This window comes from Corvus brachyrhynchos, unplaced genomic scaffold, assembly GCF_000691975.1.
Source record: "Corvus brachyrhynchos isolate BGI_N302 unplaced genomic scaffold, ASM69197v1 scaffold61, whole genome shotgun sequence".
NCBI classification, from domain to species: Eukaryota; Metazoa; Chordata; class Aves; order Passeriformes; family Corvidae; genus Corvus; species Corvus brachyrhynchos.
In genome coordinates, this window is record NW_008236478.1 from 3,398,868 (window position 1) to 3,420,625 (window position 21,758).

The 21,758-nt window shown below is 37.2% G+C and overlaps 1 protein-coding gene across 3 annotated transcripts in view; it reads right to left on the reverse strand.

The window, feature by feature from the left end:
* Nucleotides 1-21,752, reverse strand: part of ERCC6 (ERCC excision repair 6, chromatin remodeling factor) — a 45,816-nt gene extending 24,064 nt beyond the window's left edge. Inside the window, exons 1-7 of one of the 3 annotated variants that reach the window (XM_017725993.1) lie at nucleotides 21,740-21,752; nucleotides 20,525-20,958; nucleotides 17,955-18,075; nucleotides 15,548-15,656; nucleotides 13,158-13,881; nucleotides 5,680-5,805; nucleotides 1,790-1,948 (exon numbers count right to left, since the gene is read on the reverse strand). In XM_017725993.1, the coding sequence (XP_017581482.1) occupies nucleotides 1,790-1,948; nucleotides 5,680-5,805; nucleotides 13,158-13,881; nucleotides 15,548-15,656; nucleotides 17,955-18,075; nucleotides 20,525-20,955 (1,670 nt within the window). In that variant the 5' untranslated portion in view covers nucleotides 20,956-20,958; nucleotides 21,740-21,752. Of the gene's footprint in view, nucleotides 1-1,789; nucleotides 1,949-5,679; nucleotides 5,806-13,157; nucleotides 13,882-15,547; nucleotides 15,657-17,954; nucleotides 18,076-20,524; nucleotides 21,025-21,508; nucleotides 21,679-21,739 lie in introns of those variants that run through there. The other 2 variants (XM_017725994.1, XM_008643779.2) reach the window with 2 other exon arrangements.
* Nucleotides 21,753-21,758: the final 6 nt, after the last annotated feature.

Consider the following 21,758-nt stretch of genomic DNA (forward strand, 5'->3'; position numbering starts at 1 on the left):
CAGCAAGAGCCATATATGTTTTCTGGGGCAATGGATTTTTATTTACCTAAGCACCATGGAAATTAATCTCTGCCACTCAAAGTAGAGATTGAGCTGTTTATGTTTATGTCTCAGTATCCTGAAGAGCACAGATGGGTAAATAATCGGTGTATAAACTTTCTGTCAGTTTCTCATCTGATGTCTCAAATAAATGAAGCCAAGCCTGTAGTGAAAAGGTTTTTGTTACACACCAAGGTAACGAGGCCCAAGCTAGTCTGGAAGACACATAGAGTGGGCAACACAACTTTGTCCACTCTTAGTGCTGGCTTTGCAGCAGGGGCTGCCCAGAAAGCCTCCTGCCTATCAGACCGCACCCTTTCAAGTAGAAACAAGTTAACCAGTACTACTGGCTACCAGGATTACTGCCTTCTCAGTCCAGGGGAGGATAACACTCGACTAGGAAAGATCAAGTAGTTTAGACTGTCTGCCTTACAGCACACAAGCAAAATCAGAGCAAACTTCACCAATATATTAAACCTTGTTTCCTCCCATGGAATCACTACCATGATGGACTCAATGACACGCACCAGCCAAAACAAGAAATTCAACACATTATCTTCCATGCAAAAAGAACACTGCAACTTAGGTGGGCAAATTGATTTTGGCCTTTTCAAAGTTTTACTGTAGTTTCACACTATTTAAAAGCGTCAAGAGACGTCTCTGAAGGATTTCCATCAACTCACTGGCCTCCCAAGTGGGGTAGGGAATATAAAATAATCTGGACAGTAGCATCCTTTACCAGGCAGCCATATTAAAGTAAATCAACTGGCCTGAGTGATGAAGGACCTGTGGGTTTTTTTTATATTAAGGCTTTATTAAGAAGCAACTGGAGAAAAAACAGGAATATTTTCTCTTTAAAGCATTATTTTACAATCCATGTACAAGCTGAACATAATTTAAACATACCTCTATATAGAGGTAATTATTTTTGTTTGGGACAGTACTATGATAGTTGCTAAGTTTCATGTAGCTATTTACATCAGGTATACAGGCCAACAGAAGTAAAAAAATCAAGTACTATTCATGCGTGCATTTGCAAATCCGAGGACACAAACAAGTGTCTTGCCAGTAATTTCACCTATGAAAAAGAAATTTTAAAGCATTGTTCAGTAACAAAAAACCATAAAATATCTTGTAAGAAAGGCCAGTCACAGTAGCGTATGTTTTGAAAAGCAACAACAGAAAACCAAAAACTGATGGAAATTCTGCTGTATAACTTATCGGTTTTACTCTTACTACTAATTTTTGGCATGGATAATTCCCTGCCCATCAGAAACTCTAACTTTCACTGCAAATCAGCTTGCTACTTCCTGTAAAATATTTACCTGGTGGCTTGCCAGAACAAATATTTTAATGTAAAATTTAATAAATGGAACTAAAGGTATTACATCTAATTTAAAATTCCATATTGTGTAAACTACTGATATTAATGTAATTGAGTTTGTAAACAATCCATTTGTGGAAGGTAACCTTAGACACTGTATTGACCCAAAATATCTAGCGTGGCTCATCTGCAAAATGAAGCATCAATGCCTGGAATTCATTAAAAGTGTTACATGTTTAATTTTTCCTGCCCTACAGCTCCATTGTCTCGTAAAATTTTTCCTTTGATGTCCCCCACTAAAAGAATTAAAGGAATATTGTAATTGAAATGTCATTAATAATTCACAGGACCCTCCTCCACCAGTAATACATCTGATGAAATATTAATTGAGCTCCACAGACTGACAGTCTGCAGAGAAGCACTTGCCTGTAATTTGAACCACGAGTCCTCATATTGCTGTAGCTCAGACCTGCCAAGAAGGCAATTATCTGAATGGTCTTGCCCAATCCCATCTCATCTCCCAGAATTCCTCCTGCCTGCTGGCAGTGCAATTCCCAAAGCCACCTAACACCTGTCTGCTGGTACCTAAAACAAGGAAAAAGAAGATGGCAAATGTTTGATAATACAGATCATAACAGAAAGTACTCATGAATTAATCATTTGGCAAGGTTCTTATACCAGTTACAGTAACATGCTGGATGTGTGTTTTACATGAGTGCTGTATTTACTAGGTCATACATTTTTGATGCATTCAGACATTACATGTGACTTTCGTTCTTTATGCAACACTAAAACATTTCTAATTAAACTGATAGTCATGGTAATTAGAGGGTATTTTATTTCATATATATTTTAAGTGCTAAAAGCAACTTGGAAAGTTACTCTTATGAAGCATTATCTTTTCAGAAAAGACAACATACAAGGGTCTAGTAAATAATATTATTTGGAACATATACCTTGAACTGAAGGAAAAGATTGACTTGTAATGGGTACTGACTTCATACTCCACTACAAAAACTGATCAGATCTGCCAAACCATGCTTTTTTTATACATAAATTTATTTAATAACATTTAGTCTCTTTCAATGAAGAAAAAAATCAAGGCTAAGCAATAGAAACTACTGCAGTGCATGGGATACAGCAGACCATTATGTGAGAGCATCAGAGCAGTTTCTACTCCCAGTCCTTCACTGGAAATTGTACAAGCAACAATGTAAAACACATTCCACTTAAAAGAAGTGGACTAGAAAGCAAGCTTTATGATGGCAAGCTAAAAAGGTGAAGATACGATGCTGGACTAAGAATCACTTTAGGACATACCTTTTTATAACAATATGAAATAGTGAGCCTAGTAAGAATAACACACCATGTGTGGGGGTTAAATTGAAAACAAAAGAAATAAATGAAAAAACATATCTTTAAATCCCATTAAAAAAAAAAAAAAAGATGCAAATGTTTCAGCACCTCAGTGCCCTGTAACTTACAGGGAAAAAAAAAGGTTACTGATAATTTTCTTGATGGTACACATTTCTGGAGTGCAGAGCACAGCAAAGAACAAAACACTTTAATTTTAAATAAGGGTTGTTCATTTTAGGTGATTTCTTGTGTGCATTTCAAAATCCTGTTTCCATCCTTGAACAAATAATATTTAGGACTACTGACAGCTAACAACACTAGTGTCTACAAAGTACTATTAAAAATCAATTTGTGTGAGTTTGGTATGGATTTAGAGAATGCTAAATGGAGACAAACAAATGGCTTGAGTAGTTAAAAGAAGATGATCGAAGAACACATCTAATGTTCCGACATCACACTATCTGCTGGTGTCTCAAAAGCATTATGCCATGAAGCCCTTAAGAAACCCTTTTATTAGAAATTAATTCACCTTAAAATGCAGCAATCTATAGAACAACTATGAAATAACTTGCAAGATTAGCTATAATTGGATTAAGATGCTATCATTGCTACATTTTATGAAGACAAAACATTTTCTGACAAACATTAAAGAATTGAAGATAAGCCTAATTCCAGTCATAAGCTGCTCCCCCAGACTAATGTTCAGCATGTCTCTTCAGAAGACAACCATTCAATAACCTCCTGATATAAATTTGTATTATTTTTTAGGATTACATACAGAGCTTTAAAATTAGATGAATTTATAAGCGTATTTCTCCCTCTCCTTCCTTCTCCTGAGAAAGCTTCCCCGTGGATAACTAAGCTTGTGAAAAATTCTGCTCTGTGGTTATTTAAAAACATGAAAGATGCAGGTGCTTTCTTTGTATAATCATATAAACATGCAATAATTGTAACTATGCAAAAGTTAAAGGAACACATCCTCCTCCATTTTCTGTAGTTATATGGAAAGAATTAATTTTTTTCAACCTTACACTTTTGTTGCACCAATTTTTTTTAATTCCAAAAATATTCTGGAAGTAAATAGAAGTGCTGCTGGTCTTCCAAAATAGTTATATTGGCCTGTTTTTCACATGAGCAATCATGCTGTGATGCATCCCTCAAAATTCACCACAGTAGCTACCAGAGTTCAGCTGCATTGTTGCAGAGACAAAACTGTGTTTCAGATTTATCAGGGAAATCACACACTGGAAGCAAATAATGATGAAGCCTGTTTCCTTTTTCATACAGAGAACATTCTCTCAGGCTTAGTGCAGGCAGGATAAGGCAATGTTTGCAGCTCTGCTTGGTTTTGTTCCACAGCAGTATCAATGCTATTCCTGCTCAACGTTCATCAAAGCAGACAAGTGTGCAGGGAAGAAACTGATTGTCCACTTTAACAGGATTACCAAAGAACAGACCTGGGGGTCTCCTACTTCCAGCATGAGCTAACTTCTTTGGACTTTAACTATGCAGGAAGATCACTTAAAGTACATGCTATACATATCCATGGGTCAATATACTTCCATGTTTTGTACTAAACTTGCTCAGAACTCAACAGTTTTTAATGACTATTGACTATGGGCTTTCCTACATCGGAGATTTCAGCATTTAAGCTACAAGTCAGACAAATCATTCAACTCAATTGATCTTTCTAACCACTTAAGAAGTTTTGCCAACTGACTCATGCTTGCAGGGATACCCTTCATTAGTGAGGCTTGCATCTTCAAGATTAATTTTTAGTGACTACTCTATTTCATTTCCCTTCGGGTTGCTCAGACCACACATCCGTCCTCAAGATGAATACTTGTGCAGTACCATCGCATAAACAACTGGAGACCACATATTGGCTCTGTATGGTCCCAGCAACCAAGTCATTAATTCAATCCCATTTCAGAGCTAGTGCTTTCCTTCTGAGGACTACAGGACAACAGTAATAATTTCTTTGAGGTCAAGACTAAGTGGTTCTCTTGGAAGGGATACCACGCACACCCATTATAAACCAGGGCTTTCTACTACAGTAAGATTCTAAGAGTTTGCTTTGCAAGAGAAGATGTTTTTCCTGCTGTGTGAGATGTTGCCAACAAAACTGAATTCAAGCCCATTATGCATGAAATTTAAGGGAGAGATTATGGATGAAGTTAACTGGTCAGCTGCTAGCTTGTTTGGGCTGTCGTTTATCATTAGCCTTTTTGAGATGAACTTGAAAGCATCACAGGGCACTGTGTTTTAAAAAACTGAAACAGAAAACAGTTATGTCCAAATCTGTAATTAAGCATTAAATAACTAAAGAATGAATTGTAGCGTGCTTTCCATCTACCAGAGGAATTAAGAATTCACTCTCTATATTTTAAAATTTTACCTGGCAAAATGTTCATACGAATTACAAGTAGTTACTTTGAAAATACTTTGAGTAGTTACTTAAAGAAAAAGTTGTTCATATTTTTTACTGGCAGAAAATTTCACTCCACCCAATTAGAGAAACATGGTATTTCTTGTTTTTTTCTTTTATCACATCTTGCCAACATCTTATGTTTCAAAGTAAAGTTGTTCTACCACTCCACACCTTTATTAGGAGCAAGCATGTATCAATAAAAGAAAGCATTTATAAAAATAGACAAGGAGAGCTTCTCAATTCATAGTTCAGCTAATACACATTTACAATATACATATCAGCCAGTTATCATCTGTATTTTCATGTAATTGCATTTTGTGCTCACAGTAAGTTAATTACATTGAAGTTTGATCCTGAAATCTTTTTTAAAGGAAGAATCCTACTGAAACAATTGAAGTAAAAGTTGAGGCATCGTTCACTGAAGTCAAAGTTACAGCAAAGGGCATCTGGAACTCACCATGACTATTATTACTAATATTATTAACAGCATACAGCAGCATAATATAAAAATAATGTACACAATACATACTTAAAAAGCTTTTTGAAGAGAAATCCTGGTACTTTGAAACCCTCTTCAAATTCAACGTCGCTTTCTTCAGAAAGTTCCTCAGCTGTTTCATGTTCTTTGTCCTTCAAACGTTCTTTTTGCCACTTCCTGGAGTGACACAAGGAGTCAACATTCAATTATAACATGGAAAAGATACTCTATGAAAATGACACTGAATTTTCTATCAGGTAAAAAATCCAACAAAAAGACATGCTCTGATGTCATGACTTAAAATAGTAATCCTTTGGAGGACAGAATTATGCAAATAAATGCTTGAAATATCCAATATATTAAAAGGTACATGTTTTATAGCTACTTATAATTTTCTATAGACAAAAATACTAATATAATGGAATCAACAGCTAACAGCACCAAAAAATCTGTCTACTTTAAACTCTTAAATCTCCCTCCCCTTCCTCCTCCCCACCCCTTGCCAAAACACTGACAAAGTTTACGTATTCCAAAACTATTTAATTTAACCAAACACTTAAATTTAACTTCCTTCCTGTAGAGAAATGCGAAGCAGTGTATAATCTTATACACAAGACTCAGTTGGAAACATCACCACCATCTTCAGGACGACATGCTCGAAATCCGTAAAGCAGTCATTACTAAGAGAATGAGCTTTATGAGGTTTTGAAATTACAGTGTGATTTGTGGTTTGCAGCCTCATCTTATTTGGACTCCAGGCAGCTTAGAGAATTACCTTCCTGTCCCATCATTCCCCCGCTGCTGAAAAAGTACCAAAGGATCTTCAACATTCCAACAGAATTATGAACTTGTGTTTCAGTGGCCCAAACCCATCTGCCTCTAATGGTAAAGTGTACTCTAGCTGGGTATGTACTACTCAACCAACAGCACTTCACTGACAATTCAGATTTTGCTGGAATTCTCTCATGAAAGTGCCATTTACTGCAGGCACACTGAATGTGGTGTATAAATGGACAAAATCCCTACAGAAATTGGCATGGTTCAGAACAGATTGAAAACATCCATATGCTACTGTTCTGGATGCAGTGCAAAAGCACACCTCCACTTAATGGTCTCTGCATATCTGGCAAATTTGTTTCAAAACACTTGTGTTAGGAAAAAGAGAGCAGGGAAGAAGTTCAACACTTCACAGACAAGCAACACAATCATACACTCTCATGAAAGAAAGCTAATTATGCGAGGTTTCTAGATGGACTTTTCAGCAGTACCTTTTGAGAAAATACTTTGAGTCTGTCTTTATGGAACTAGTAACAAACTTGGTATTGTTTTATTAACTGAAAATAAACATCATCATCTCCAAATACACACAAGTTACAATCATTGCCAAGAATGAAAGCACTGAAGAACTAAGACAACACTATGCTGGACAGGTTTAGAGAGCCAGTCTCACTGAAGCATATTTTGATCTCTTAAGTCAAGAAGTCTTCAGAAGCAAAAAAAATAATGATGGAGAGAAAAAAGAGCATATATGGGGAAAAAATTAGATGAAAAAAGACAGTCTTCAGTTTGCTGATTAAAACTGATGAGTTGCAAATGTTTATTATCAGATTCTTCTTATTTCATTATATGAAATCATGTATCTGGTTAAGTAATAAAACAGAACTTACTAAAGAGGTGTCAGTGTTTTCCTCTTTTACATACCTATCCTAACAGGAATGGAAATCTCTACCTTAGACTAGGAGTCTGCTAAATGTTTGACTTAGAAAAATTACACTCATGCTCTAGAGTCTAACAGGAAGATATGATACGTTCTAGAGTCACAGCATAAAAATGCATTTCTTTTTCTTCAGTACTACAATGTTACTCTACCAGGCACAGAGGGCCTTACTTTTCTGAGTTCCAGAAAAAGGAATTCAAATTGACAAATGCTGATAATCCTTGCTTCAGACTGCGTCACTGCTGGAACTGAGACATGCTAGAACTTCATTATTTCATTTGACTGGGTTATGGCAGGACTCAAACCAAGGAAGGAAACTCCTACTTACCACACTAAAATCAAAACAACTACAGATTACAAAGCTTCCAAAGAGACATCTAGGTAAACAATCCATACTAAACCCAAGCAGGGGAATAATTTGTACAAGAGTTTGCTATTAATTTTGTACTCCAACGCGAATCACCGAGGTGAATCAATCAGCCAGCGCTGGAGCAGCAGCCTCCCCTGGGAAGGAGCAGACTGCCCTCTAGTGTGCACTGGGAAAACTGATCCCGAAACAACCAAGAGGAAACTGAGGTTAACTCCGAACTGTCCAGGAATTTAGGCACTTCACCTCCATATAACTGCTACATTTTCTGCAGGAAGTGTGATCGATATTGGGATTTTTCCTAAAATTATACCTAGAAAATATATACATCTAGAATTTGAACTAATAAACCCTGTACTTAATTTTCCTAAAAACCATTTCCTTTTTACATGCTGTTATCTGTTACTTCATTGAAGTACTATATCTCTTCCAAATGTCTAGAGGTTTTTTGCCATCAATTACCAGTTAAAAAAGCAGCAGCAACTTGTTATCACAAACAACTATTCAGTTTCTGAAAGGCTGTGAACTTAATGTAACACACACCATTATCATATTCTACACTGAAACTTCCTTATTTTCTTTAGAAAAGTGTAAATACCCAAATGGCTGAAGCCATGGGAGGACAAACACTATTTCCAAGACCAGATCAGTCTGTTAATCTGGTCTTGTACCTTTCCATGGAAGTCAAACTTTGTAGGGAGAAATAGCGGTAGCTCATCTTTGACTTATATACACAGTAACTTACTGTCCATTTGGTCAATATATTCCTTACACACATCAGTTAAACATCATTAGTATGCCTAAACAATCAGAAAATAGAGGTTTTACTATATTACCAAAGTCTCTTCAAAACAGAAGCATGATCTTTGAGAAATCTGTCTTATATTGTCCATTGTCACCAACATAAATACAATGCTATCCCTAAAAGTGAAGTATGAAAGCCGTATATCATACAATTAAATTTCTTCTTAATATAAGAATGTATTCAGATTCTAAGCCCATTTCCCACTTATTGCAATACCCTAGAAAGAAATTCTGCACCCAAAACAGTAATAAGCACAATTTGACTTAAAAAAAAAAAAAATACAGTCAGGAACCAAGCTGAGTATTTAATATAGTTTGCATTTGTGAAGCACAATATGTTTTATATTTTATACAGCTAAGAATCCCTTATAGATTATTCTAATTTGCTAAATTGACGCATACAGTATTACTTTTTTGATCTAACTTTTTATGGTCTATATGGGTGGATTTAATTGGTATGTCCTAACAGATGAAATACATGCAGTTAGTACCACAAGCCTCAATAAGTAAATTAAGACTGATGTACACAATTACACACTTGAGTTTCGAATGAAAGGTGTACTCAGCGAGTGAGACAAAATATATCTTCATTTGTGTCCTGGCTTTGTCACTTTAAAGAACAGTAAGGATGCTTTAAGAAAGTATCTTTCAGGAAAGGTAGTATTTAATCCTTTTTTAATTTATAACTTTGAACTGAGAGATTCAGTAACTCAGATACATCAAAGAAAGCTAGTACATGAAAACTGATCTATGAAAACCAATTTAATTCAAATCAATTTTTTTTATTTGAATCAACTGCTTTGTATACTGACAGCCAAAACTTCCTGCACTCAACTGCCAGGATATCACTTGAGAGACATGAAAAGAAGCAGCTTTCCCAGCCTTGCCTCTGTGCACTTGACAGCAATAGAAGTCAAATACTGTACTCCACAAACGATACAGAATACATAAGAAAACATAGATATGGCACTGATCTCCCATAATGACATGTAATTCCTTCCTTGAAGCAGCAGGCAGATACATACTGATAACTGGTATGGGGAGAGTGTCTCTAAGACTGCTTAAGGTTTATTTTGACTCTGAGCTATTACCTTATACTGACACCTTACTGATGTCAACAGTGTAATATAATAACTACATATAAGCAGAAAAAATTACTTTATACTTATGCTTGGCATTTTAAGACATGCAAAGAAAAACTTTAAGTAATAGAAACAAAGTCTTGATAATCTGCAGTTTCCACATCTGCAAAACTTGAGAATAGTACAAGAAAAACACACAGCAGTTTTCTTGTTGAGAAAGAAAAAAGCAAAAAAAAATTTTTTTCCTACACACTTAAAATGCATTCAAAGTTACTTTTGTTTTGTGATTCTATGGAAAAGAAGTTGAAAAACAGGTCCATTTTCACCCTTTCCACAGTCTTCAAAGAAATTGACTCTGCCATGACCTGATGTGCTGGTTTTGGGTGGAGTAGAGTTAATTTTCTTCACAGTGGCTGGTATGTGGCTGTGTTTTAGATTAGTGCTGCACACAGGGCTGATAATAGAGAGATGTGTTGTCATTGCTGAGCAGGGCTTACACAGAGCCAAGGCCTTTTAGTGCTGCCACACTGGTCAGGAGGCTGGGGGGAGACACAGCCAGGACAGGTGATCCCAACTGACCAAAGGGATATTCCAGAGCAGATGGCATCATGCTCAGTACATAAAGTGGGGGAACAAGGAGGAAGGGGGGAACATTTCTAGTGATGGAGTTTGTCTTCCCAAGACACCGTTATCTGAGATGGGGCTCTGCTCTCCTGGGGATGGCTGAACACCAGCCTGCCCATGGGGAGCCATGAGTTCATTCCTTGGTTTGATTTGCTTGCATGAGTGGCTTTTATCTTCCCTATTAAACTGCCTTTATCTCAGCCTATGAGTTTTCCAGCTTTTACCCTTCTCATCTCTCCTGGTGGTGGAGTGAGTGAGTGGCTGTGTGGGGCCTGGCTGCTGGCTGGGGTTAAACCACGACACCTGAGCATTCCACTGGACAAGAGAGAACAGGTTTAGATCCCACCAGGTCCAATTCTGAACACTTCTAGATGAAGATGGTCACTATTGAGTATGACAAAATAGACATTGATAACATATCTGTTGATGGGGATCAAGTCTCTGAGACATTCCAGTACCATCCTAGAGACTGATTACCTAAGCCCCTGGGTTCAGCTGGTAATAGGCAGTACAATGCACAGCTGGGAATGACAACACACTAATTTTCACTGAATATTTAAATTACCTTATAGGTGTATGACAGTATCCTGCTTATTTACCTTACTCTCCATAACCCTGATGGTTCCTTGGTACTGCTCACTATTCCAGCAAGCTATGATTCACCTTAGACATTGACCTTTCAGAACAGAAGATTTTTTTCATCTGGATGTCTACACAGCAACATGGCTGCAGTAACAGTAACTAGAGAAAGGAGAGACTCACGCAAGGGAAAAAACCTGAAATTCCTGATAGCCTAAGCTGAACTCTGCATAGCTAAATTTTACTTTTTCATGTTCCACTGACCACACCTTGCTTTGACTGACTAGGCCAACCTCTGGAAGTAGCCTTTAGAAGGACAGGGAAGAGTCAGCTACTCTCCTGCCTGACACTTCCTACAGACAACAGCTCCTGTTCTAACAAGTCTCTTGTTCTAGAGATGCTCTGCAGTCGTGCAGTTAGCTAATTAGCATGCTTTAACAACATCAATGTAGTTTCCCCTTGACACAGACCAATCTCTTGAAGTCCCATCTCTGAAAAGTTTTAATGTTAAGGAAACTCATTTTCAATCTCTAAGAGTGTAGGACTGAATTCATTGCCAAACACAAGACTAGATGTTCAGAAGAATAAAGTAATCCTGAAGGATTTTCCTCTGCGTCTCTCACGGGTAAAATATACTATAATCTCACCCATTCATTTGCATTCAAAAGTAAAACTGACATGAAACAAGATATAAATGTAAGCAAATGACAGCACTTCTACAGCATTCTTAATATGTTTCTTAATTCACTACATTTTATTTTCTCATGGCATTTCCCATAATGAGGATTACCTGGGGGTGTCAGCATAAAAACATCAATGTGGACAGCTGCAGCTTAACAGCCACAATAACTGTAGCTATGAAATTTTTAAGAGATGTAGTGTTTTGGTAGCAATTACAGTTATTGATATTTCTAAAATTCATTTAGGCTTTTATTGTAACTTCAGTAACCAAAAGAAATGTAGTCTATGATATGACTTTGCTAAGGATAAATTGTCACAATCTTAACGTTATTAAAAAACGTTTTTGAATGAATTTAAACTGTGAGTCATATTAAAACTTTCAATCAAAATAAATTACTCTTGATGAAAACACTGAATTAAAAATGATTTAATATTGGTCTACTTTAAATGTGAAGAATACAGTTTTATTCAATCAAACAGTAAATATTTTACCGATTAAGAACAATTAATTTCTGTTAATGCATCCAATAGAAAACATATTTCTTTTTGACCCTTTAGACATTGTTCAGATTAGCCTCTTGCTGAAATTTCTATTCAAGAGCAATAAACTATGCTTTAATTTTGAAAAGCAACATCCTGGGATTGCAAACCTATTGCCTTATATCAGTTCCTGATCTGCCTTTGTAACCTGGGATATGAAAGTGAAGTTGGGTTCTTCCTGTGTGAGCTTTTCCACAACTGAGGGCACTTGTGCCACCTCTTCCTCCACAGCAACTCAGGCTTTCACTACAGGAGCGATGGTGGTTATACCTCTACTTCTTGGTTCCTTCTCTGACACAGCATCATTTAAATCCATAAGATTTTACATTTCCATAGAAGTGTAAAATTTGAGCCTCCCAAGCATTAATCAAGTTCCTGTGCTAGGGTTTATCTCTACATCAGTCACCCTTCACTGACAGTCCTAATATATGTTCTTCCTTTCACTCTAGAGAAGTGTTTTCAAGTTCCATTATTTTCTAGAGGACTGTACAACTTCCTGAAGGATATTCAGTAAAGGTAACTAATTAAAAGTACACATGCCATCAACAAGCTGAAGTTTATTATATGAAGCTCAACCCCTATACTAGAAAAGGGACAACAATGCCAGTGGTTAGAGAACAATTACAACAATACAACCATTTTAGTGACCTTGATCTTTTGACTGCCAGTATGTGCAGAAGTCTCGTAACTTCACAAGCTTGTCCAGAAAGCATTTTAACAGCCTAACAAATTGCATGTCATTTCATTGCCCCTTCAAAATGTTTCCCAATGAGTTTTGAAAAATGGAAACACTGCTCAGTCTTATTGTTAGGAGCTCAAAAACTATGCTAGCAGGAGAGAAAACATCTCAATGGCACACTGTAGCTGCAGAGATCACCAATACAAAGGTTATACAAATTTCATAAATCACAAATTAGCACAAAGTGATACACAAATAAGGACCTATAACTACCAGAAAAATTTAACAGCCAAGTTCTTCTAATTAGGCTCCATATCTGAATCCTTCTGGAATCCTTCTAACTGCCTCATTTCCCTTACTTCAATACACTCCCTAGCAGTCTGTAATAGACATTGTCCTTTGCATTTTCAACATACTAATTTGTTAGCAATACTAATAAAAATGTCTAGGACTAACCTTAGTCTCTGTTTATAATAGTTCACATCTCCATCATCTCTCCATCGTCTCATTTTGTGCTTCCCTGGTGTATCCTCTTCTTCTTCAGAGCTTGGAACAAAGTCAGCATCATTTTCAGCTTCTTTAAAACTCTTCTTCACCAAATGTTTTCTTTTTCTTGATAAATGCTTAAGTTCATAATCAGAATCGTTCTCAGCAAAAGAAGACGCCTGTTCTTCCTCTTCTGCTGCTTCTGGATCAAAGATCTCCTCATCAGGAACACAGTCAGACTCCCCACTATCATCCTCTTGTTCATGCCTGAATTTCTTGGTCTCAGGATACTTCTTTTCTTTTGGAATCCTGGCCTTTGAATGAATCTGAAGGGCATGCTTCTGAAGCTCTCTCAAATGTTTTTTTAAGCGTTTATCTGTTTTGGAGAGGGCTTTGCCACTTTTTTCCTTTGTAGCAGCTGCAGGAGCCACGCACTCAACATCTTTGGCTTGTGCTTTCTTCTTTGCTCCTTTGCGACGGGATAACTTCTTTCTTTCAGATGACAGCTTAGCTTGGTCTGCTAAGTACTTCTCAAAATCAGATGCTTCATTTAGTCTTAACTGTCGTGCCTTCCTCTCTGGCTTCTGAGGTATTTTAGTTCCAAATGGAGTCATCTGACCAGTTCGAATGAGCTCTGCCCACTCTGTTTCCTGAGCAGGCATAAGCATACTGCCAAGAGAAGATGGACCGGGTTCTGCAACAGAAGTCAGAACACAGAGCATGCCTTTAACACCTTCTGTATAACTAAAACACAGGAACAAGGGTGTTAGACACACTGTCAAAATGCAAAGACTTCTGATACAACACACAGCAGCAAGAACTACCATAAAATTACAGTTCCAAATGATGCACGAACTCTAATGTACCACCTATGCTGTCAATTCCACCCATGTCACCATGTTCTGTCCAAGAAACCACTGTGTTCCCACCTCCAGCAACACTGCCCATTTCAATTTTATTATTGATTTTTCAGTCCTACTCCTAAGCTTGAAATCTGACATTTTGATTACCACAACAGAACAGACACAAATCTCGCAAAACACAAACTGTCCTACCATATGCTTCAAAAAAACCCAACAAAAGACCAACAAACAATAAAACCAAACCAAAACACCCAACACCTGTCTTCCTAGCCCATGATACTAATATTAGGATTATGACTTCTAAAGTCAGATTGGCTGCACAGTACTCTGCCATAAAAGAGCACTTTTCAGTGCACTTACAGTTACTATACACAAACTGTAATGGGTGTTTGAAACCAAAGAGAAAGAAAAGCTCTTGAACTGAAGAAGCTGAAGGGGAATTCTGGCCTGAAATCTATTATTAGGCTCCAAAATTTCAAAATAAGTCTATTAGCATTGCCAGCACAGCTTTAAATGCCCCATTTTAAAGCACTGTATCTATCATATGTTTAATGAGTAACGACAGTGAAACCCCTCCACCTCCAGCCCCTCCTACTGGAACTGCTCCATTTCTTATGTTGTGCTCCATTCACTTCTTCGTTACATTTCAACACACTGTGTGCCTGAGTTTTGCTGCATGAACCCATTCAAAGCAGAAGGATTTAAGATGCTTTTTTACTGAGAAAAGTTAACTGAGGCTTTGACTCCTTTAAGTTTTGTTTAATCAGGAGAGCAGCATGAGCTTTGTGAGGCGGGAATCTACTCTAGCCAAACGTGCAAGAGACAAACAGCACAAAGAGTTTTTCCACCTCTGCAAACAACAATAAAAGCCAAAGGTGATGCACAGACACCAATGGGACCCAAACTTGCCCTGCAGAATACTGCAGGTTACTGACTGCGACCAAGCTTAGTTTACAGAGAGCAGAGAGAAAGAACACCTAGTTAAACACTGAGGTAACACATATCCTGCTCTGGAAGAAACCTTATGTTTAATTTAAAAAAAATCACACTGCAGCCTGAAAAGAAGAAGCACTTCCCCATTCCATTTCTAGTGATACTTCCCAACAGTAAGAAAAAACAATTTTGTTAATGCTGATTGATAGCATCCAGCATATAAAATGTAATTCAATCATGATGTTAGTCATCTTTATCAAATTAGCTGTGAAAAAAATGTTAGGATTTCCAATTTATTAAGCCCAATACTCTAATGTGCCTCAGCCATCCCTACTCAGCTGAACACAGATTAACATCCAGTTTTTAAAACTTCCCACATGAATATGCCAAGATTTGCAAATCTGCAGGTGTACAGAATAAGTGTTCCTAACTCTCTCTTTGAAAGCCAACCACTGAAATTTATTTCCTTACTGGCAAAAATCTTACAGCATAGCTTCAAACAAACAAACAAAAAAGGCATTACATAAAAGTAGAACAGAACTTTCAGCCTTCTTCTATACACACCTTCATCTTCCTCATATCCAATCTCATTTGCTTCATCAGCAAACTCTGTTAAACCAAGTATTCCTTGGAGACGTTTTTGTTTTGCTTTTATCTTCTTCAGCTGTTGCTCCTTCAACAATTAGATAAGTAATTTAAATTTTAATCCAGTTTATAAACTTGATAACCTTTTAAACAACACTTAAATCAATGTATTTGCAGTATTTTCAACCAGAATCTCATATTCAAATGTTACAGTATCACACTTGAAACAAAAAGAAGTGCAAAAGAAGTGTCACCACAATATCTGTATGGCTCCAACCCACAGGAGACACAAGATTTTGGGTGTATGATTATCTCACCATATGTGTATAGTAAGATCAGACTGTTTACACACACAAAATTCATGTGCATACTGCATTTTTATGTACATTTCTTAAGGTCATTTTATGAATGTGTTGATTCCAGGAAGCCCATCAAAGCAGATTGCTAAGATGTACAGAGAACACCAACAGATTTGTTCATGATTGCGAGACTGGGTTCATGATTACTAAGCCACAAATAACAGCTCTAAGATTTACTAAGATTTCTTTATCATCCCAGATGTTTTGGAATGTTTTGTTACAATGAAACTGAAATTGTAAGTGAGTCCAACATCCTGACAGGTGTTGGCATACGGTTAAGGGCTAATTTAACAGCAAAAAATAAGTGCAATGACTTCAAAAGATCAATGTTACAGATGATGTGAGAAGTTTACTACTGCTAAGAAAAGAGTTCTTAGCTAATAATTCTTCTGTTACATCTTTTATCTGACTGTAATATCCTCAACAGTGCATCTACTTCTGATGTTATGATTCCTAGGTGTTGCTAATTTTCATTTGTGAAACAAAACATTCCAACCAGTAAAACAAAGACTCAGACAATGTAACCTTCCACATTTGTAACTCTATGCTTTGGAAGTATTTCCTTACCTAGAGAGGCACGTGCTTCAGTAAAAATCAAGTCCATTACAAAATGAGCAATTTTTTTTTTCTTTTGATGAAGGACAGTTCACTATCTTGCCCATGCCTTCACGTAGCACTTTTCAAAACACAAAGAGCAACTGTATTCATGTATGGTACAATATAGTATCTCTTGTGTATGCATGTATCCTTGCTACCAGAGTACTTTAGATCATAAAACATGCCCTGTATGTCAGCTCTAAGGAAACAGTTGTCTTGTACCAGTCATCAGTTTCCCATTTGTCTCAATAACAGAAGAATTCAGTCATCTTTAGCAATTTTCTTTAAATACTACAAAAGGAAGAGTACTAAAAAGCACTTTCCATGCAACAAGTAGCTCAAGACCAGATTTAAATACACTGCCTGCCTGCAAAACACTCTTCAAGTTATTAGAACCACTGGCCTATAGTTTTCAAAAGGAGATTTTTTTTCTTTTACTTCAAAGATGGTTAACAACAAACTTGCAAGGAGGTCTGAACTTCCCCTGCAACTAACATGTAAATTTCTTCAAGCAATATGAAAACATGCAGAATAGTAATCATTCTTTAATGGTAACTCTGGTTTAATGTATTCCTTCCTACTACTTCCAGCTATGTTTTTCTAGTCCTTTGCCACTGCTCAGTACTGTCCCCACCACTCTCTTAATAGGCTAACTTATGAGCACAGTGTTATCCAAGCTGCTGAAATTATCAAGGTTAAAAAACTACAAGTGAATGAGTCAGTGGCAAGACTGGGCTGTCTGAGGGCAAAGGACAGTAAGTTTCACAGTCAGGTTTATAATTAGAGGAAGTATTAGGGTGAACTTTCAGCAGACAGTGAGCTGATCAAAGGTGCTGCATTCCTGAGTAGCAGAAATTTCTCTTTGCTGAAATCTCCTCCTACTCACAGCTGTAGAGGTCCATTGCCTACACTACCCTGGTGCCAGCTAGATTGATTGCTCTACAGCTCCCTTAACTCATTACTATGGCAGAAAAAAGCTGCAGCGGTTTCTGACAGAACAATGAGTTAAAGAGGCTCACAGAAGGAAACTGTGTATTGGCAAGATACAGATAATGAAAGAGGATTAAGGAAAAGAACACAGGGAAGGAAGACCATGAGAGCTGAGATTTAGTTAAACTACTGAATCATGCCCTAACAAGGCTTTGTTAATTCTTCAAATACTACTTGGAGGGTTTCAATTAAATTCATGCAAATCAATCTTCTGAGCAGGTCCTAAAACTTTAGTTTTACATCTTGTTCCAAACCTTAGAATAAAAAAAAAATCACCACTTAAAATTCTTTAAATTAGCATGAAACCATTTCAAAGGAAAGGAACAGCAATTCTAGACTGACTCTGAACAATATAATTAAGAATTATATCACAAAAGCCAAACCTTAAGACAAAGCACGAACTAAGTATTATAAAGAGGAAATTACTGTAATTCAATTACCTTGTTATATTTTTGCCGTTTTACTGAATCTAGTTTTCTGTTAATATTTTTGTTGTCAGCAGCTTGAGGTGAAAGTTCCTCAATAATTTTATTTATGTGTCTCAGAGATGTTGTACATGATCTAAAAAAACAGTAAGATTGCAATAAACTGGTAAATTCCAGAAAGAAAAACAGCACATTCACAATTCAGACAATTTAGAAATTCCAGGAGATTTAAGGTAAGACTTAAAAAGCTCTAAAGCATATTATATTTAAACAACATTGGAAATACTAAACACTTTAAAAAGTTGTACGTTATAAAATATTTAACTAAATTTTGCTAATACTAAAATTCCAGAAGAAAGAAAACTGAACAACCACTGTAATATTTAGTATTCAAAACTTACAAGTCTGATGATGCCAAACAAGAGCAGTTGTTTTCATTATTCAAGGTAAACAAAACACGAAACAAAAATATAAATGGGAAATCCCATGGTTTCATTTGCTAAAATGTTTCTAATGGTTTGATGCCAATATATAAGGAAACCTGTATTTTTTACCTTTTACACAAAAAGTAGATTACAAGATAAAAATGGAACTTCATGAGACAGACTAGCTCAAAGAATTAAAAGCACATCAACATTAAACTTCCCTTACTCACACACTACCATTTTTCATGTTTCCATTTACAATATGAAATTCAAGAACCACTAGCTACAACCTAATATCATGTTTCTGCTGTTGAATTCATTTGCAAGGAAGGAACTGCCTGACCATCAGAAGCAACAACCTTAGGTTTGTTAATTCACATATCAAAATATTTCATAAGGATGTACAAATTAGAATCTCAAAGCATTACGAAAAAAGTCAAAGAGAACTGTTCACAACACCTGCAAAGCAGCCATTATTCCCCCCAATTGCAAGGAGAAGCACTAAGGAAGTCTCCTCAGTTGTCGGGGAGGAAATTGTTGGGCCACACTTACCTCCAGCTCTAATGTGGATTCTACCACTGTTATCCTTCCTAGGAGACATATTCTACCAGCTCCCCAGCAATCACTGCCATCTTTTCCACTCGCTTTCAACATTTTTGAACCACCCCATCCCATTTCTAACTCTCCAGTCATGCTGCTTTGCAGTACACCTGCATCCTCCTGCACATCTCCTAATTTTGGCCTTTGCTTCCTTGGCCCTCTTGACAGTATCTTCTTCCACAAAACTTTAATTAACAGGACTTCGGGATTTGAAGAGGATTTAACTTCAAACATTTTTATTCTCCTTCTTCTGCTTAAATTTGTGCGTATATTATAGAATGATGCAGCTTCTACTATGAACTCTGTGCCAACTACTCAAAAAACACTTATTGCCTGATTTTTCCTCTAGTCATGCATTCACTGTGCTACAGGATTTTAACCAATTCTATCACCCTTTACCCATGTCTAAGTTTTGTTAGTGCCTCTGCTCAAAGTCAGCTATACCTGTTAATTTTCTCAAAAATCAACTTTCAGATTGTCACATTACATCTTATGCAAACAACGTTCTGGAAACCTGCATAAACTATTTGCATTCTCTCTTGTAAATCTTATTTTACGACTTGAAATGAAAGGTGAAAATAGAGGGGTAAGAAAAATCATAGGATGCTTCTGGAAGAAAAATGGGAAAACATAAACTAATTAACAGTGCTGTGCACCACATAATCTAATTGTAATGGTTATGCTGCTCCATTCTTCCTCTCAATACCATCTTACTCATTATGTTCTTCTGCTCCATAACACCTGAAATTAAATTTCAGTGTTGCATACTTATTTAATTTCACATCTCCACACCCAAACTGGAAAACTAATGAAGTGCATAACATTAAGCATAAGAAAGCTGTGCGAGCTCACACAGGTAACTGAGGCCTACAGCACTCCCAAGCACTGAAAAAACACCATTAATGCAATACAGTGAAACATACCCAGGTAGAATAATTTACCTGCAATAGTCCACACATTAACTCTACAATGAGACTAGAAGCAGAAAGGGAGATAAAATTTAAAAGATTAGCAGCTCCTATTCCTCAAAGTCTTCTACTATCAATAGTATTGATGTTACTTAAGCATTTAATTCTTTCAAGGTGCCATTAAGTACTTCCGACAAACACTTGTGACAAGGGTGTTATGGTTGCAGGACATTCACGAGATGGAGTCATCCAAGTTACAGAAGGAACATAACCCGAAGCATGTAACTCCATCAAACATACAGAATTGAGGAAGTGACACTTTTTCTGACTAACTTTGAATAACAGAGTATAATGCCATTCTCCACTGCCCAGAAAACAGATGCATCTTGGTGAGGTAGGAGACACAGCAGAAAAAGGAGATGCACTCTGTCACCTTGATGCATGACTAGAATAGTCAAATAAGAGCAATGAAGCACTGTCTGATGTGAAAAATATTTTCTTCATTTTTAAAAGGTGAGTGACTCCAAAGAGTACATATGATCTAGTGCTTTCAAAACCTCTTTTCCTCTTTCAGATTTTAAAAACATGAGATACCAAGTCTCACTATATCATCAGTAGCAGAAAGGAACAGTAAGAAAAAAAACCAATTTACCTTAAATCCTCCAGTACTGACTCATATTCTTTTGATGCATTAGCTATTTTTGCTGCTTTAGTTGCTTCATTAATTGCATTATCTACTTGCTGAAGAACTCCTTGCTCCAACACATCCTGGTCATAGACATCAACTCCTAAATCTTTGAGCTCAGCAGCATGTGCACTACATGAGACAGACTGAATCTGCTGCCTGTTGATCTGTAAAAGGGGATGTCCTCTTCTGGGCATCTCCAAAGGAACAGCCATGGAAGTGGAAGCCTGGCTGTCAGAGTTGGGAATTCCAATACTATTACCCGCTCCATTGTCACAAATGCCATTTTCTTGCCCAATTCCCAATTCCTCATCATTATGCAGGCAATTATTGCTTGAAGTAGTGGCAGACTCTTGTTCTTGGATACTGTCTGGCAGATGACTCTTGTCTGTTGGCATCCTCTGCTCAAAGGCAACAAAGAAGAAGCACATTATCATAAGAACATTCACACATAGAAAGCTCCTCATGAAGACTGTGACCCCCCCAAAAAGTAAGCAAACCAATAAGCATGTTGATGATAAATTCTTGTTTCAAAACACCTGATAGTCTACTTCTCCATGAGTCCTCCCTGCAGAGGCATCTCCACACCAACTTCCACAATCAAAAGAGTAGCCAAAACCTCTCAGAGACAACTATGTTTAACCCTCCAATGTCTTTCCGACGTTGATGTAAAGACAAATAAGACAACATGTAAAAATTACTCTCCTTGCCACATAGTGAACTCAGTCTTGTGTGTCAATGCTCATGGTCCAGAAGACTGTGACATAACAAAAAACACACGCAACTTAACATATCCAAAACCCAAAAATACAACTTTTTGAAACAAGTTAAGGCTTGCCATTGAAAGCACTAATGAGTGTAGTTAGCCATAAGCTTTAGTTTGACGATTCAGCTTTAAAGTGGAGAATAAAGCACCTTAGTTCTCAGAAAATTAATGCTGGACTAACTTACTGAGGCAAGCCTGGAGCTGGTATGGTTCAGCAACCTCTCCTAGCATGGCAGCCTCAGCAGCTCAGCATGGATCTCAGTCCCAGCTCACAGTTTTCTCCCATCCGCTCGGAACACGCCCGCACCTGCTCGGTCCTGCACTCAGGCCCGGCCCCCGCCCCCTGCGAGGAACCGCGGGGCCCTTTGCTCCGCGTGCACCAAGCGGTGCCGGGGCAGAGCGGGCGCTTCACCCACCTCTGTGTGCGAGCGGGCG